The sequence below is a fragment of the Penicillium psychrosexuale genome (genome assembly GCF_028828465.1).
Source record: "Penicillium psychrosexuale strain IBT 29551 chromosome Unknown utg000003l, whole genome shotgun sequence".
NCBI lineage: Eukaryota > Fungi > Ascomycota > Eurotiomycetes > Eurotiales > Aspergillaceae > Penicillium > Penicillium psychrosexuale.
This window is the reverse complement of record NW_026643188.1, coordinates 2891115-2908512: the sequence shown is the minus strand read 5'-3', so window position 1 is coordinate 2908512 and position 17398 is coordinate 2891115. Positions and strand designations below refer to the sequence as shown.

Sequence of the window (17398 nt, the reverse complement as noted above, 5' to 3'; positions counted from 1 at the left end):
GTCGCACACGAAAGAAAAGCCAAGAGCTGGGATAGATGCATTATCAGCTAAACTACTTGCGTTTGTTCAGAGCCAAGTATGTATACTAGAAGAGGTGTATAATTTATAATGCAAAATGCAGACCGCATAGTACACACTCTGTAGATACACATACCTAGACAACCTTCAATTTAGACGTGTGAAGGTTAAAATGGCTCGGGCTACCAGCTGTAGCAACTGTAGACAAATCCAAAGATCCTTAAATCATAAGCCTCTTCTTCTAGAAAGAGGTAACTAAATGCTGCGTTGACATAACTCGGTGTCCAGACTCAACAAATACACTTCGGGAACTAATTTTGCCGGCCCGAACATGTGTTGATAGTGTTGATAGACAACCTTGGAATTCTCACAACGTCCAGCTCAACCATGAGGCTATTTGCTACCGGTCGAGCCCTGCGTGCGAGCAGTGGCCGTTGGTCAATTGCCTCAATCCGACCCCAAACCGCCATTCCCCGCTCGCTCCCACTGACTCCCATTCTCTCCCGCAACCGCGAATGGAGCTCAACCGCCGCTCGCCGGAGTGAACAAAAAGCAACCGCTACCTCTAAACCACCCCAGCAACAATCGAGCCTCAAAATCGAAGGGGAGACCTACCCAACCGACCAGTGGACCAACACCCCCGATACAATCCTATCCCATATCGGACGACGACTCTATCTCGACGACAACCACCCTCTCGCCATTACACGCAAGCTCATCGAAAGCCAATTCGCAGCCCCAAGCTATGGCAACTACTCAGAGAAGAACCCCGTCGTCTCAACAAGACAAAACTTCGACGTCCTCGGCTTCCCCGCAGATCACCCGGGCCGCAGTCGCACAGATACCTACTACGTGAACGACAAGACGGTGTTGCGCACGCACACAAGCGCCCACCAACAGGCCTACTTCCAGCAAATCGCCCGCAACGAGCACACCCGCCCAGAGGAGGTCGGATACACCGTGATCGCCGACGTCTACCGTCGCGACGCGATCGACCGCAGCCACTACCCCGTCTTCCACCAGATGGAAGGTGCGATGCTGTGGAAGCGGCCCGCGACGAACCCCCTCGCCGCCTCGGCCGAAACAGCAGCGAGGATCATGGCCGATGTGGAGAAGATCCCGCGCCACGATGTCGTGGTTGAGGACCCGAACCCGACTATCCACGCGCAGCGGAACCCGTTGCAGGACGAACACCACAGCGCCGAGGAGGTCGAGGCTGTGGCTGCACACCTCAAGCGCTCCCTCGAGCGGATGGTCATTAAGGTCTTCACGGAAGCGAGCAAGGCCGCTGCGGCGAGTAGCGGTGGTGCGGAGCAGGAGCCGCTCAAGGTGCGCTGGGTCGAGGCTTACTTCCCGTTCACCAGCCCGTCCTGGGAACTGGAGGTGTTCTGGCAAGGGGACTGGCTGGAGATCCTAGGCTGCGGCATTATCAAGCAGGATCTGTTGATCAATTCAGACGTACCGGACCGGATTGGATGGGCGTTTGGACTGGGCATTGAGCGCATTGCTATGCTTCTTTTCAATATCCCTGATATTCGGTTGTTCTGGTCACGGGATGAGCGATTCTTGTCGCAGTTCCGCGCTGGCCATATCGCACGCTTCGAGCCTTTCTCTAAGCACCCGGCTTGCTACAAGGATGTTGCTTTCTGGTTGCCTCCTGCGGCTGTGACGGGTGGTAACAGTGCTGCTGGTGGAGCTGTACCTTTCCATGAGAATGATGTTATGGAGATTGTTCGTGGGATTGGTGGGGATCTTGTTGAGGATGTTACTCTCATTGATGAGTTTACGCATCCTAAGACCTCGCGCAAGAGCATGTGCTACCGCATTAACTATCGGAGCTTGGAGCGGACTCTCACGAATGAGGAGAGTAACGAAATGCATCTGAAGGTCCGGGAGAAGTTAGTTGGGGAGCTTGGAGTTGAGCTGAGGTGAGTTTGGAGATTGTTGGGCTATACTTTGTACTATACTGTGATTATTATGGAGAACATGTAACATATAGCATTCCTCTCATTGAAAAAATCGATATATGGATACCACTCAAGTTCTAATAGGTACAGACTATAGCTAGCTTTGTCTTTGATTAGGGTCTAATTTAGGGTACCGAAGGTGGAAGGAGTATGAAGACACTAGAGGTTATGACAATGCCCCTAAGAAGTGTGTATTATACAGTGAGGAGGAGAGAATTATCAGGGGACGTAGAGCTGCAGACGTCACGAAACAAGTGAGAAGACACCACCAACATGAGACATTCCGTACGCCTCCAGACACATGCAACAAGGGCGTATCATACAGCTGAGTCAAAGAGACGAGCAGAAGATAGTAAGGAATAGTAATTTTCCTGGGTCCAAAAGCCAGCCGTATCCGAGTATAAAACCCTATCGTGATCATGATGTATGACATATGGTACAAAGAGAAGGAAAGAAGAGTGAAAAGGCAGGAAGGTCGAAGGATTAAGAATCGAAGTTATTGCCGACGATTTAAGCGTTCTTGACGACACCGACCTTGGCGGCCTATAAGAGAAAAGAAAGCAGTTAGTCAAAATATTCCGCAAGAACTTTGGATCTTAGGAGCTAGCACTCACCCGCAGAACGCGGCCGTTAAGACGGAAGCCCTTGCTCTGGACGTGCATAACATCACCATCCTCAAGATCAGCAGCCGGAGCCATGAAGGTAGCCTCGTGCAAGTTTGCGTCGAACTTCTGGGCCTTGCCGTCGACCTTCTCGCCGGGGTCGAAGCGCTCGAGGCCGTGCTTCTGGAGGGTGTTCAGGAGGATTTGCTGGGTCATGTTGAGACCGGCGACGAGATCGAGGAGGTCCTTGTTCTCTTCGTTCTTAGCAGCGCTGATCTTCTCTTCGGGCACAGCTAGCAGCGCGCGATCGAAGTTGTCGATGCTATCAAGGAGGTCTTTGGCGAAACCCTGGATGGCGAACTTGCGGGCGGCGTCCATGTCGCGCTTGTTGCGCTCAACGAGGTTGCGGGATTCCGCGACGGAGCGGAGCCATTTGTCCTAAGAGGAAGTTTTGGTTAATATTCATCTGCGAAAGAGTTGCGGAGCTACCCGTAGCAGTAAGTATAGGGAAATAGCTTACCTTGAATTCAATGGCTTCCTTTGTCTTCTGTTCGAGCTCCTTCTTGATGGGATCCTCGGCCTCTGCGTTCTCTGTACTCTCAGACTTCTCGGCTTTCTCTTTCTCAGCTTCGGTAGCTTCCTTGGTCTCTGTTGAATAGAGACGGGTAGACCGGGGGACGAATGGCCGGATAGCCGGGATACGCGGTTGTTGTGTAGTCCGTCGCAGCGCCAGCGATGCGGTGGAGGGCGAGGAGGTAGAGAGGATGGAGCGTGCGGCCTGAGCCTGTCTGAGGAGTGTTCGTTGGAACATTATGAATGGTGATGTGTGGAATTGAGAATAGATACTCGGTGAACTTGAAGCGGAACCATTTGTCCTCGGACAAATTTGATCGGGAATCACCTGACCTTAGCAAGGAAAAACGCTGGGCCGAGGGGACCTTCTTTTGACTTCTCCAGAGCTATTACGTATCCCTAAGCTTGGTCGCATATGAAGTACCTTATTGACTTGCAAATATCGCCCAGTGGGCCATTTGCACCTCCCCGAGCATACAAAGGATGTATACTTTATTCATCGCCTGGACATTATAGTCCGTTCTACACTTTTGAAGCATGATCATTGTGATATGTTGCTCATTGGGGTATTTCGAAAACGTATTAAGCTATGGAAGACATTCATGGAAAAGATCGAAATGATTGCTTCCTCTCAACAGTTCTTCTGGGATCAGACGTTCGGTTCATTTTCCGCATGGGACTTAAGAATTCGCGTGATGGCACGGCCTTCCTCTCGATGCTCTCTCACGTTATAGTCCAACCCGTAGGCGAGTACAATTCCCCATTCAGACATGAATCTCTTCGTCAACCAACGGTTTTCGGCCCATGTAAGCGGCTCTACGCCGGAGGCTCGCATCAGACCGGAGGCCATCAATGCTTCAAATCTCTGCCGCTCATGCTGGGACCAGAAGGCGTGAATCATGTAGCGCCCGTTAGAGCACAAGGGCGAAATCCCGAACTCATGGCCGAGTGGAGGCGCGCCAAGTTGGACTTGGTACAGCATGGGGCCTTCACCCATAGGCTTAAAGTAGGCCGCAATGCGACTATTGGTGTTCTTTAATATAAAACCGGAGCTATCTGGGGCACTGGAGTCGCATATGATAGTGTAGTCGTCTTCGATGGGCCTTCCGATGATGTTGCAGAGCATTGCTGGGGTATGGAGAACGTTCTTCAAGCAGATGGAGCTATGCGAATCCAGATCGGTCTGGGTTGGCAAGCTCGTGGTGGTGAGATTGACAGTTCCCATCCCAATGACTTCGACCATGCCTCCAGCTATATCCGTGACATAAGACCTGAAGGGGATGTAGTCTGTACCGAACCAACAGCGATCTTTGGCAGTACTGGCCTAGTTAGATGGATGGATTTGGCCCTGCGAGGCAGGAAATACTCACTGCGTGTCTGAGTTGTTGGAATAGACCCAGGAGGGACATGGAGGAGGCGGTCTGTCAGGCCTCACAGGCATCGATGCCATGGCGAAGCAATGATTCGAAGACAAGCCCGAGGATTTGGGAAAGACGTTGAGAAGTTCAGTTGTGATTCTAGCAAATCCAGATACAGAGAGATCTGTCTTCTGTATTCGCTAGATGAAGTGGAATAGGGAAGGAGCGAGATGAGAGGGAACCAGATAGGAAGGAAAGAAGGAACGAGGAAGCAGCCCGGATGGGCCTGTTTGTTTGTCGTGCACAATTGCTTGCCCGGGAAGTCACTGTATCCTCAGACCTCAACTATTTTTCTCCATGGCTGCATTACAAGTGGACAATATTCACTGCCGTTAGGGACCAAGGATTTCTCCCTTATAGACAGACTCGGCATTCTACACTGTCTCCCAGATGTGGACATGAACAATGGCCAATCCCATGTAGTAATCATAATATGCGTCAACGCTATCACTTATCATATGAATGAACAAGCCTGATGATGCTAGTTCCGTCGGCCAGAATATGTTTCTCTTCCTCGAGTTTATAGCCTCTCCATCGTGGGAGTAACACTGTCCAGATATACCAGTAGAGAACCCCAGAGAGCATACTGTGTTTGTTAGCGAGGTAATTCACACATATAAGTATTGCCACTCACATTCCAATCCCGACAAGTGGATAGGTTGCATAGAAGAGATCGAGGTCGCGCCAATTCGGCGGAGGGACGAATGGTGCTACTAGCAGGACTAAACACACCACAACCCGTAACCAGACAGCCGGCAACCACGCTTTGAAGGGCCGTGGAAGATCAGGCTCCCGGTATCTTACTATAAGCAGACCGACTGTAATAGCCAAGGCAAACATCTGTCCAGGATATCCCTCCAAATCCAGGATAAAGTTATAGACGTCCCCTTGTGGTGGCAGGGCAAGAACCAGCATAGAAGGGATATAGTGTACAATAAGTCCCCCCAGTGGAGTCCCAAATGGCCGCGAAGACGATAGAATGTTTTGCCATGGAAGAAAGCCTTGTCGGGCTATCTCTTGATTCACACGCGCCTATCAATGTTAGCATTTATTAGCTTTCAATGCAATATATCCAAACGTACCAAGCCAAAGGTCACCACCATCACATTCCCGGCAGCTGAAATGGCAATAGCAAGTGGAAAGAATATTTTTCCAACCTGATCCCCAAATAATCTCTGGAATAGCAGTGCACCCACTAATTCTCCGCTATTCTTGATCTCTTCGAGCGGAATGACGAGGAAGTATGAAAGATTCGCAAGAAAGTATAGGCCCCCAGCCGTGACCAGTGCAGTGGGACACACGGTCTTCACTATATTCACCGGGTCATGAACTTCACTGAGGACATTATTCACGTTGCTCAAGCCAGCATAGGAATAGTAGACTTTGAACAAAGCCGACGAGAGCAGACTCCAGCTCCAGTTCGATCCTTCCCACAACGAATCCCAAGAAAACGGACCAACTCTCTCTACAGGCGATAAGTTATCAGTATCTCCATGCAAACCGAGAAAAACCACCCAGACTCCCGTCAAGGACATCGCGCCGATGAGGAAGATCTTCACCCAGCCAAGCACATTCTGGACAAAGATGCCAGTTTTCAAGAAACAACCATGGACAATAGTAATGGCAGTCAAGAGGCCAACAGCGAGTGCCTTGTGCTGGATTTCGGTAGGCTCAATACTCAGCGCGAAGAACGCGTATTTCGAGAAGATAATGCAGTTGCTCGCCGTGAACCCCAGGAGCACTACCTGAGCTGTTATAAGGCTTGACGCGAGAAAGCGCGGTCGGGGATAGGTATACTCGAGGTACACCTGCACGGAAATGAGATTAGTTTAGCCGACTTGTTTCTGCTAATCCAATCCTGCTGCAATGTCTTTTACCTTTTGTCCTCCCGAGCGAGGTAGCATGCATCCGAATTCCATAAAGACGGCTAGGCCGCAAGCTGATAATATCGTCCCAACCAGCCATACTAGCAAGGTCAATCCAATACTTCCAGCGGATCTGACGATTGAGCCTGGTGTTGCGAAGATCCCGCTCCCAATCACTTGCGAAACGACTAGTATGTATGCGCTTGACCAGTTGATGCTCTTTCTGTAGTGCGTCCCTGGTAGAGTATCGGGATATAGTGGGGGAAATCATCGGTTAAAAGGTCGAGTGGTTCTTGTTGAGAGCTGTCAGATATAATGTTGGATTGACTTGATGAGTTTAAAAGAGGCTGTCTCTCCTGGATATCCATGCTGAGCTGTTGCAGATGGTTGGAGTACGTTGTATAGTTTGAACAACTATTTGATTATGCTGATTACACGGAGGAAATCATTCTAGAACATAAATTAATTCAGCCCAAAGGAGAGTCGAGGAGATAAGATGTTTTGGGTGCTTGGAAATCATCGGATTAGCTGGCACGTCATTCAGGCCGACTGTTGTGTGTATCGGATTCTTGCAGGTGGTTTACGCCATAGGAATGTGATCGCACAACTCACATTAATAATTAATACGAGGTATGTAACTGGCCTATCATACTTTGGCTTTGAAATCAATGTTAAACTATGACCGAATACTCCAGTACTTTATTCGAGGTGGAGATAATGACCCGTACTGGGATAGGACTATATATAGCAGAGTTATTCAGAGATAACCACGAAAGATCAAAGAGGAATATTCAGCCCAGTATAAAGTGCAGTCATTTAAATTCCAAACCCGAATATATTCCTACTCATAGAGTCCAACTATCCAACCATCAGAGTACATATCGGCTGTTTCTGAATTAGTATCAGCAGACCAACAAACGTGTAGATGAGAACTAACAATGTCAAATTCTCCCTGTCAGTCAAATCCAACTGACTATTATCCACTACGCGAGCGACTTTACCCCCATCCGAATCAACCGTCTCGACAACCCCATTGCTAGCGACCTGATTAAACTCCGCGAGCTTGTCGCGACGTTTGTTCTCTCGGCTTAGGTAGATCCGGAGCGCGATAATAATTATCGAAGGAAGAATCGCAGCAACCTGAAGAGCTATAAGTCAAATATTCCGCACGTAACTTTGTCCAAACACGACTTACCACAAGCAAAATAATCCAAGTTGGTCTGTACCGAGGCTTGAATGGTTGTTAGTATGACAGTCCAAGCCAGCTCGAATTAAGAACTCACCTTCCATTCCGGCCGGAATAATTGCGGAGAGATGATATTTCCCAGTCCGTATCCAATATGATAAAGCGCAATGACGGTAGTTTTCTTCGTATGACCCGCGGACGCATTGGCGGCCCAGATCATCACAACAGCATATGGGATACCGGTTGTAGATCTAATCCAGATTCCGACGATGAGACCCCATCGATTGGACCAGGGCAAGGCTGTCGGACCAATTAGTAGTGGATCGGAATTTGAGAAGAAGAGGACTACTAACCTAGCAGAAGGATACTTGAAAGAGCACCTGGAATGTATGCAATGAGTGATATCCATGCTCGGCAGTTCTGCAAGTTTCAGTCCACATTCGCATTAAATGACCGAGTCTGGCTTACCTTGGTGTGATACAAAGTGATTGCAGCTGATATGAGAGAAAAGAACGACACCACACCCGTGACGGTTCCTAATAGTGTTGTTTGAAGAACGGTGAAACCAAATGATTTGATGATCACGGAATATTGATTCGTGACTCCGTTTGCCATTTCCTGGAACCAGGCGTGTAGGAAGAAGAGCCAGGTTTTGGGGTCTTGAATTGCTTCAATAAACCTAGAGCTCTAGTCAGTTATTGAATATCAAGTTTCTTTAGGTATGGGGTCTGACTGATATCTTTTGAAAACCTTTTGCTCGATTCCGGAGTGGTTCTCTTTGATCCGTAAAATAGCCTTCGCACGTTCCTCGTGTGTTAGGAAATTAGCATGGATAGGACTGTCGGGAAAGAAGAAATAGACAAAGACACCGAAAATGACCGTAAGAATACCAGTGATCACTAGAATAGAGGTTAGCAATCTGAAGGATATACTCGGGGAACAACCATACCCATGAACCATTTCCACGGAGAAAAGCTGCCCGTATCAATCCAAAGAACACCATAAGATAGCAATCCTGACGTGATAGGACTTGCATTACCAATTGACCACATAACCGGCATCATGACGGCCTGCTCGCCATAAGTAAAGAACATGGACATGGAAAGCAGGAATGCTGGAACGATGCATGCTTCTGCTACCCCAAGGAAGAAGCGAACAACAAAAAGAGATGCAAAACTGTTGCAAGGAATATGCAAGAGAGTGATTCCACCCCTTTAGAGCCAGTCAGTGACTGATATACCATTGGTTGAGGACGAGTGAAGAACTTACCATATTATCAAATTGCCAGCCAGCCACTTCCCAACAGGAAACCGCTGCAAGGCCCAATTCTGCGGCCATTCAGCCAGAAGATACCCGAAATAGAAAATTGAAGAGAGCCAGTTGTATTGATTCGAGTTTAGATGCGCATCTTGCATGATCCCTAGGATCGCAGAACTTCCAAGCTGCTAGCATGTTATTACTGGATTCTCCTATTCGGGGAGCAAATCAACATACCGTTTGCTTATCGACATACATCAAGTGATATCCAATGCAGAGAAAGGGTAAAACCCGCCATAAGCATTTGTTGCGAATCTGTATTGCTTCTTCGGGAGTCGGATCTGTGACCTGAATTTTCGAGAACAGCTTAAAACTCTCATCGGCAAATTGATCAGGGAGCTTTGGGGTGTTATTGAAATCATTGTCACTTTCTTCATTGGCTTGTGTTTCTGCCACGAAGCCAGGTTTATGGTCTTCTACTGCCATCGTGTGAGGTATAAGCAACGAAGAATATGAACAACCCGCGTAAAAGGCTTAATTAAATGCATAATGGCAGCCCTGCACAGGTACTTATGATAGTCATTAGCCTATAGATAAAATTGCGCAATGTTCCTAAGCTCCGTCGTCTTCACACTAATGAGAGATTCGCACCAGATAAGAGGAAGGAGACTGCGGGCTCACCACAGTCTTCTCCTAATCTGGAAGGTCGTGCACTATATCTTACTTGGCAGAGAAGTGCTTGGTTAATCAAAACGCGATGTTCACCTATACAAACGCGAGTTTGACTCCAAAGCACGTCTAAAGTCGCCATTGCGGGGTTGCGTCAGCGCTGCATTGTTGGCGTGCTTAAAAGCTCCGAAGTCATGGCCGCGATAGACCGAACTATAAAATTTTTCTCACCACAAGTAACTTTTTATCGCAACTGATCCCTGCCGAATCGACGGATATCCAATTATACCTCAACATGACAGAAAAAAAGGAACCTATTCGCGTCTTGATTGCCGGCGCAGGCATCGCAGGTCTGGCCACGGCTATATCGCTAACACGCGTATCAACCGTTCCGAACTTGGATATCCAGCTATATGAACAGGCTCCAGAGCTCCTGGAAATAGGAGCTAGCATCGCACTCAGTCCAAATGTAGGTATCTCGCGCATTATCTCGAAACGATTAAAGCATCTAACCGTGAATGTGAAATATCAGGGCATGCGCACACTGGAGAAACTCGGCGTACACAATGCCCTAACAGACGAAGTTGGGTTTAGAGGCCCAAGTGGAATCCCACAAATATTCCGGTATGGATCTATCACATAGACTCGAGTTGTACTGCTCAGCATGCTGACTGATAAATAGCCACTGGAAAACGAACCAAGTCGTGTCTACAGACACTCACACTAACGTCCCCGATCCCCGTCACCATACCACCCGCTTCCACCGCGGCCATGTGCACTCTGCTCTGCTCGAGCATGTCCCCAAAGAGTCAATCCACTTGGGCAAGAAAATTGCGCGCGCAGAAGCCAATCAGGATGGTGTTTCGTTGTATTTCGAGGACGGGAGTAGTGCCCACGGAGATATCCTCATCGGGGCAGATGGGATTCGATCGGTTTGTGATATAGCTTGGTTAGCATGTACTTTGCTAACTCCAGTTCAGAGTGTCAGACAATCGTTCATCCCGGATTATAAGCTACGGTTCAGTGGGAAGGTATTCATGAGGGCGACATTTGATGCCTCGTTGGTAGAGGGCAAGATCCCTGATTTGCCTGCTGATTCGATGCATTGGGTATGTTATCGCTACATTGGGGAGCTTCAAAATAGTCGCTAACAAACCTGTCAGTGGGGTCCTAAAGACAACTTCTTTGCGTCTCGTCTTGGTAAGTGGAAAAGAGCCAGCATTTCATGGCTGCATAGATCTGACAAAACCAGGCAAGGACCAGTACACCACCGTTGGTGCATACGATGACCCGCGTTCAGTAGACGAGGTGGAGAAAAGCATTGCGTGGGATCAACTTGGCAATGTGGAGTTCCTAAGAGAGCGATACAAGGTACGTTCTCAATCGACCTGTCCGAGCCCCAGCTAACTCACAACCCTTAGGAATGGAATCCGACGGTCAAAGCTCTGACCGAGCTTACACCATCCACAAATCTCTATCCCAATTTCGCGGGAGATGCTCTCCCAACTTGGGTCTTTGGGTCACGAGTGACTCTAGTCGGAGACGCAGCCCATGCCCATGGCGGTTCCTTCGCAGCCGGAGGCTCGCTGGCGTTAGATGACTCCCTCGCCCTTGGCCTTGCATTCAAGGAAGTGTTCTCTTCAAGAAAGGCCACGTTCTCGGCTGGAAATATCAAGAAGGCATTGGGGCTGTACACTCAAACCAGGCAGCCGCATACAGCTCGGTTGCTGGGCATTGTGCACAGCCAGATCGACAAGAAAGGTACTATTTTTGCGACACCCGAAGAAGAGGATGCTGCGCTTGTTGCTCGGATGACTAGCAGGCCAAATACGGAGTGGCTATCGGAACACGATGTTGAAGCTGCGTTCAACGCTGTCGTTGAACAGGAACGGGCGCAGCGACAGGTACGCCTTGCTGCACCAGAAAGGAAGACAGGTGGAGAGGTCCAGCTCCAGGGAAGCAAGTTATAGAATAGATTCGTTGATTGACTCTTGGTTTATTTAGCACATAGAGGATTGTGTTTATGCTATGTGGTCACTTTTTCTTGACATTTTAACTGGTGAGACACCCGAAAGACATCCGTTCATCGGAATCTACCTATCCGATTGGCTTTTGCGACATTCGGCCGAAAAGCAAGACTAGGGTCTGGTGTGCTGTACAACGGATAGTTAGGACAGATGATCTGAATTCCCGAGCAAGGCTTGTGGGCCAGGATGTGCCACGAATATCTGTTCCACTATGCTTTCACCATGTCTCGGGAATCGATAGGGTATACGCTCCATGAATAATCAATTGAGTAGCCTTACGGCTGAAGCAAACGTGTCTAGTCCCAGCCTCCCAGGCTTACTATTGTAAAACATTGGGTTGGTTATCCAAGGCTTGGGAGAAAAACACAGGTGGCAATGCGATAGTGGATGGCCCTAGAGGCGTAGGCAGAATGATAAAAGTGCAAGCCAATGGGGCTTAGGCAAGGCTAGTGATAAGGAATAGCCTTGTATAGGAGTATTCTGTACTACGCTGTATACGATGTACTCTTCCTTGTTCGGTTAAGTCGGATGTTCCGTCAAAAGGGGCGGAGCTTCTGTTGAGGTCACGTGGTGTGGCTGGTGCAGATCAAAGGATCAACTGAATTCTGTGTGGCGTGTGTGGCGCACGCATGGAATTATGGCTCGGAATGACGGAAGGCTATAGTTTATTCTAGTAGAATCCAGTCGAATGAAGCAAAATATAGTAGATCGTCACAGCTCTTTGATCTGAAGGAGTTAGGCTTGAACCGGGAACAGGTGGATCGCCAGGAACATAAAGACGTGGTATGTATGCCAGAGGCAGTGCAAGGACAGCTGCGCCTCACGAGAAAACATCCCATCTTGTATTAAATAGAGGCAAATCCAGAGTCTTTTTTGTCTTTCCAGTTCAAACAATTCTGAATAATCTCGCCATCCGACAGTCCATTGGACATTCTAGAACATTTCTCTAAACCAGTTCTTATCCGGTGGCAACCTCCTTTATCTTCTCCTTATCCAACCTCCTCCAACATACCCAAAACATACAACCTACACACAAAATGGCTACTTCAGTTTCAATGACTACCCCATCTCACTCCTCGCGGCCATCCCTATCCCTAGATATTGCCAACATGCCCCCACTCTCCCAGCCAACACCACCCTCCAACACCCTCCTAATCACCGGTCTCCACGATCTACTCGTCTTCCAACCCCCAGCACTGGAAGAAATCCGCAAACAAATCACCGAAGTGGCACCTCTGAATTCCTTCTCTCCACTCCCGTCCATGCGCCGCATCGTGTGCTCCTTCCACAACGAAATCGACGCAACGGCAGTGCGTAAGCTCCTGGACAGCAAGCGCCTCCTAGACCGCAATGTGTACCCGCGGATCTACTTCGGCGAGCCGACAGCACTCCTAGACGGCGGCCGACCGAAGCTCCTCGAAGCCCCGCAAGTCTCCAAGATGTTCTTCATCTCGCCGCCGCCCAGCCCGCCGCACGGATGGGTCGTGCGCACCGAGGGCCCGCCCAACAAGGAAGTCCACGCGACGGATCTGGCACATGCGCTGGCGATGCTGAAGACAGACCATGACCATGCGCAGCCCGAGCCGGCTGCTGTCGACCCCGCAACGCCGGTCTCTATCTCCTCGGACAAGCGCACGTCCAGCTGGCCGCTTGCTGGCCATCAGCGTAGCAGGAGCAGCACCATCATCTACCACCCCGAGGACCATGGTGATAGTCCCCATCTTCCAGCGGTTATGGTTGAGGATATGACGCTGGGTGCTGAAGATGAGGATGTGGATATGGATGCGATGAGCCCCATTGAGATGTCAGTTAATCAGATGCCGCCTAAGACTTCTCGTCCGCCGGTTGAGTTGATGGAGTAGTGTTTTCCGGGGATGCTGTTCTTTTGTGTTCTACATTCTGCATTTTTAGCGAGGCATGGTTGTTTATTGTGTATAGTCGCATCTGTGGCATGCCAGGCGTTGGGAAAGGATGGGCATTTCAGCAGCTTTTCCGGGATTTGCTTGACGTTATTCTTTATTGCTTTACGAGGACCATTCTTAATAAGATTCTTAAATAAACATTTGATATTCATATCTGATCTTTGGTAGTTGTATCTGATAATCTATATTAATGTAATTTGGCTCAGTCTCTTGGTTTGATAGTGAGCTCCAACATCGTCGAGTTTGCAGCGTCAAAGACACTGCTCCAAATAAATCTCCGCCTAGTCCTATACAGGTGTAGAAGCTAGGACAATAAAGCCTTGAGGGCTTGTTCCGACCTTAAGCTGATTCGAAGGCCTGTATCTACTAAGAAACAAGAGCATATAGGGGTTCGTGATTGGTTAGTAGTCTAGGACATTGACTGAGGTTGATTCCACTGCATGATGCCATAACTTATAGGAAGATATTTCATAGTTTAGCAAGTTCCATGATATTCGGTATTTTCAGGTTCACTGAACCAACGAGTAGATATTTGAGATACAGAGACCAGTCATTCTCTAATGTCAGAAGACCGTCCCCACAGCAAAAGATACAAAGAACGGAAAACTCCAGAGTGCGCCCCCATTCACCAGGAAATCAAAACTCCATTGCGCATGCTCAGGCTTTATTTTTATTGCTGGGTTATGCACGTTCAGAACCCATAGCTGCTCTGTCCGTAAGGCGTAGCACCGTACGGTGTCTGTGCACTAGCGCCCCAAGTACTGGCCGCACCGTTTCCGTAGGCAGTCATGTTTCCGTCAATGCCCTCAGGTGGCTCATAAGCATCGGGGTCATTGGCACCCATCATCTCAGCATCGTCAGCTCCGGCATGTCCATCCTCACCTTCACCCAAGAGCACGGAGACGGTGGTTGCGAGCTTGCGCTGGAGCGCCACAATACCCTGCTGGATAATCATATCTGGCTCAAGGTTGCCAATGCTCTCCACGTCAAAGTAGAAGCAATTGGGTTCAGCATCGTAGTCGAAGGGTTGGTCGGGGTTGGCAGCGGGTTCCCAGGCAGCGTTTTCGGAGATAGGCCTATAAAAAGTCGGTATGTTAGCAGATAGATCGAAGAAAGCTCGTGAATACCAGCTCAACACCCAGATACGTACCATTCCTTCACCGGATCCTGCTCATACCAGTAGTCCACATGGCGCAGGTTGTTGTTGGGGTCATATTCAAAGCCGACAGCAGCAGTGGGCGCCCACTTCGCATGCTCCTTAGCGGTTCCCTTCTTTGCCAGACAGGTCATCTTAATCTCCTGCCCTTTGCGCAGCTTGCAGATCAAGGAACCCTTGTTCTCGGGGTCGGTGGTTACAGGATCGCCGATCTTGTCGTTGATCCGCTCGCCAACGACAACCAGATCCCGCGCGTAGACAGACATGATGCCGCTGCTGCAGCGCGCATGCAGAGATAGTGTCACGCTGCAGCGCACACAGTGGTCTTCGCAGTCGCAGTCTCGCGTGTAGTCGAGATCTTGGTCGCAGTTGTACGAGTTCAAGGGGATCATGCCGAGGCGGTGGGCGAGGAACTCATCAGGGAGGACCGAGGTATTGCTTTCGATTTCGATGATGTCGAGTGCCAAAGTGGGCACTTCGGCGAGGATGACTCGTCGGAGGGAGTTGGCGAATGAGAGGTCGACTGCGGTCAGTCTGAAATCGACGCGGTAGGGTTCCGCCTGTGGAATTTGTGAGTCTTTTGTCCTGCTGCTCTGTGGATGTCTCAGCTTACCTCGCGGACTGTCACTTGGGGCCCTGTGGGCTCGAGATCCATTTCGTAATCCATGTTGGTATGTATGCGGCAGCGCTGCTCGCCGCCACCCTTGTCTGGAGCTGAAGGTGTTTATCTGCGGGGCATAAAAGAAAGACGGTAGATTGAAGGGTGCGGGAGTGCAGTGGCGAATGACAGGGTAATGAGAATTGTTGTGGTAGATGAATTGGGCGCGCAGTTGGCTTGAGGGCACGCGGATTTGCTCCCTCGGAGACAGCTTTTTGCGCTTTGCCTAATCGGGTCACAGCCTCTAAAAGTGCCACTATCGAGTCATTCTTCTTTTTTACATTTACAGCTATAATAAAATACTTTCGATTCTTTCTGTTCATTCTATTCTTCTCTTTCTCGTATTTAGATTAGAGAGTGAAGGAAGTATGTCAGATTCGATTCAGTTGCTGGGTATAAACACTGAATCCATCCAAAAGACTGGTATCTAGAACTAAGGGGAGTGTGCGCTCGATTCAAATCTGGCAATTGAAACCGTGCAATTGATTCAGGATAAAGTAGTCCGATATCACAGTTGATAAGCTAAGGTCCTCCAGTATCAATGCAAGAACGTCCCAAAGCCTTCAAATCTGCTTGCGAAAGACGTCTATCAGAAGGAGACAAAGCAAAGCAACACAGGCTCAGATGTTCATTCGCAAATGAAACAGCAGACGGGTAGCGGCAGCCCGTCGAAGATGCAAAAAAAGGTAAAGGTAGACAAAGCCAATAGTAGAAGCGACGAAGCCACCGTTTTTTGGAGTTCATGTCGAGTCATTATCAGGGAGCAGCTCTCTCGGGATAGCAGTGCACATAGAGGTAGAGAAAAGAGGGGGGAGTGTTTGATCTGCAAGAGAACCAAATGTGCACGCGATCGAGGCTACCGCTTTAAAGAGCTGCGATGCAAGGCTTCAAGCAACTCGGGCCGATTTGCAAGGGCAGTGGCAGCCTGTGTATACGAAACCCACTGCCGTTTCCGCTTGTGCATCTCGGGCCATTCGGTTTCCTCCTGCTGGACGGTGACTTCGAAGAACTGATATGAGGCTTTGGGCGCGTGCGCCGTGAGAAGGCCGGAGGGTCTCATGTCCGGAATGAGTCCCAGGTCTCTGGTCACGACACAGATGACACCCGCTTCCTCCCAGGCCTCACGGCATGCAGCCTGCTCGGCAGTTTGCTCATCGAGCTCCCAACCGCCCTTGGGGAGCACCCAGCCTCCGGGTCCTGCGGATTGAATCATGAGGACTTTGGTCTTGTCGGCGGAAATAGGGACAACGCCGGCTACCAGTCGCTCGCCTTTTGAGCCATAGCCTATGCCAAGCCGTTAGAGTCAGGAAACACGGGAACAGTGTAGACGTAAGGGGTACGGGTGCCCACGTGCGCAGCCGCAAAGCGACACCAGCGATAACTCACGTTGGTTTTTCCGCCCAACGCGGGCTTCCATAGACCGTATTTGAGCCATTGTAATAGACAATCGAATATCTTTGGAATTACTCGAGGATTTGGTGTGGGTGGAAAGTCGGGGAAAGGGAGAAAGGGAGAAAAAGAGTGGAAAGGCCAAGGATATCGAAAAGATCAAGGAAAACCCGATGGATGATGCTCTCGGAAGCTCCCTCGGAGCCTGTCAGGTCTCTGAGGTGAGGGAGGAAGCTCCAGATGTCTAGGGTGGTGTCGAGGGACGGGAGTACAGCGCGAGGGCGGTCGGGGGAAATTTTTTTTTTCTCTTTCTGGATATTGCGGAGGTAGGCAATGGAGATCAGGTCTTCCCGTTCATGCCTGACGGGGGATTGGAATGGTAAGTGGAAATAGGCATGGTTTTCAAAAGAAGATCTGAGAAATGGGAGGTTATTGAGGAATGGAGAAACGAAGAGAAGTGGGAATGGAGGGGCACGGCGGCGCCCGGGAGAAGAGTCGAGGTACGTTTCGATTTTTTCCTTTGTTTTTTGTGTCTTTTTTTTATTTTTTTGTGCTCTCGTTTGAATATCTCAACTTGTCTTTGTTATATTGTGCACTATAGTGACTCTAGTCACAATAGAGAGCGCGTAACCTGTTCAATGGCCTTGACTTTACTCTGTTTCACTCTATATATGGTCATGTGACACTCTAG

The 17398-nt window shown here is 49.3% G+C and overlaps 9 protein-coding genes across 9 annotated transcripts; 3 read left to right on the top strand and 6 right to left on the bottom strand.

Annotated features, from left to right (window-relative positions):
- Positions 1–405: 405 nt before the first annotated feature.
- On the top strand, positions 406–1950 carry N7518_005023 (phenylalanine--tRNA ligase; the record flags this gene model as incomplete). Its single annotated transcript, XM_057185950.1, has 1 exon — positions 406–1950. One exon carries the CDS (start codon positions 406–408, stop codon positions 1948–1950), a length of 1545 nt encoding a protein of 514 aa, XP_057042720.1.
- A 545-nt stretch (positions 1951–2495) lies between these two features.
- Positions 2496–3398, bottom strand: grpE (mitochondrial nucleotide exchange factor MGE1; the record flags this gene model as incomplete). Its single annotated transcript, XM_057185949.1, has 3 exons — positions 2496–2528; positions 2600–3025; positions 3108–3398. 3 exons carry the CDS (start codon positions 3396–3398, stop codon positions 2496–2498), a joined length of 750 nt encoding a protein of 249 aa, XP_057042719.1.
- Positions 3399–3809: 411 nt separating this feature from the next.
- N7518_005021 (uncharacterized protein) lies at positions 3810–4610 on the bottom strand (the record flags this gene model as incomplete). The annotated part of the gene is made up of 2 exons (XM_057185948.1): positions 3810–4479; positions 4531–4610. 2 exons carry the CDS (start codon positions 4608–4610, stop codon positions 3810–3812), a joined length of 750 nt encoding a protein of 249 aa, XP_057042718.1.
- A 415-nt stretch (positions 4611–5025) lies between these two features.
- On the bottom strand, positions 5026–6811 carry N7518_005020 (putative methionine permease; the record flags this gene model as incomplete). The annotated part of the gene is made up of 5 exons (XM_057185947.1): positions 5026–5164; positions 5213–5610; positions 5661–6386; positions 6456–6631; positions 6652–6811. The coding sequence occupies 5 exons, from the start codon at positions 6809–6811 to the stop codon at positions 5026–5028; spliced, it is 1599 nt and encodes a 532-aa protein (XP_057042717.1).
- Positions 6812–7301: 490 nt separating this feature from the next.
- Positions 7302–9372, bottom strand: N7518_005019 (uncharacterized protein; the record flags this gene model as incomplete). Its single annotated transcript, XM_057185946.1, has 9 exons — positions 7302–7583; positions 7639–7674; positions 7727–7929; positions 7983–8049; positions 8098–8308; positions 8363–8528; positions 8579–8841; positions 8899–9071; positions 9124–9372. The coding sequence occupies 9 exons, from the start codon at positions 9370–9372 to the stop codon at positions 7302–7304; spliced, it is 1650 nt and encodes a 549-aa protein (XP_057042716.1).
- Positions 9373–9850: 478 nt separating this feature from the next.
- On the top strand, positions 9851–11525 carry N7518_005018 (uncharacterized protein; the record flags this gene model as incomplete). Its single annotated transcript, XM_057185945.1, has 6 exons — positions 9851–10179; positions 10238–10487; positions 10536–10664; positions 10719–10755; positions 10808–10926; positions 10977–11525. 6 exons carry the CDS (start codon positions 9851–9853, stop codon positions 11523–11525), a joined length of 1413 nt encoding a protein of 470 aa, XP_057042715.1.
- Positions 11526–12619: 1094 nt separating this feature from the next.
- Positions 12620–13444, top strand: cbpA (putative calcineurin binding protein; the record flags this gene model as incomplete). The annotated part of the gene is made up of 1 exon (XM_057185944.1): positions 12620–13444. The coding sequence occupies one exon, from the start codon at positions 12620–12622 to the stop codon at positions 13442–13444; it is 825 nt and encodes a 274-aa protein (XP_057042714.1).
- A 751-nt stretch (positions 13445–14195) lies between these two features.
- On the bottom strand, positions 14196–15327 carry N7518_005016 (DNA-directed RNA polymerase II core subunit RPB3; the record flags this gene model as incomplete). The annotated part of the gene is made up of 3 exons (XM_057185943.1): positions 14196–14580; positions 14655–15220; positions 15274–15327. The coding sequence occupies 3 exons, from the start codon at positions 15325–15327 to the stop codon at positions 14196–14198; spliced, it is 1005 nt and encodes a 334-aa protein (XP_057042713.1).
- An 847-nt stretch (positions 15328–16174) lies between these two features.
- On the bottom strand, positions 16175–16753 carry N7518_005015 (NUDIX hydrolase; the record flags this gene model as incomplete). Its single annotated transcript, XM_057185942.1, has 2 exons — positions 16175–16602; positions 16705–16753. The coding sequence occupies 2 exons, from the start codon at positions 16751–16753 to the stop codon at positions 16175–16177; spliced, it is 477 nt and encodes a 158-aa protein (XP_057042712.1).
- Positions 16754–17398: the final 645 nt, after the last annotated feature.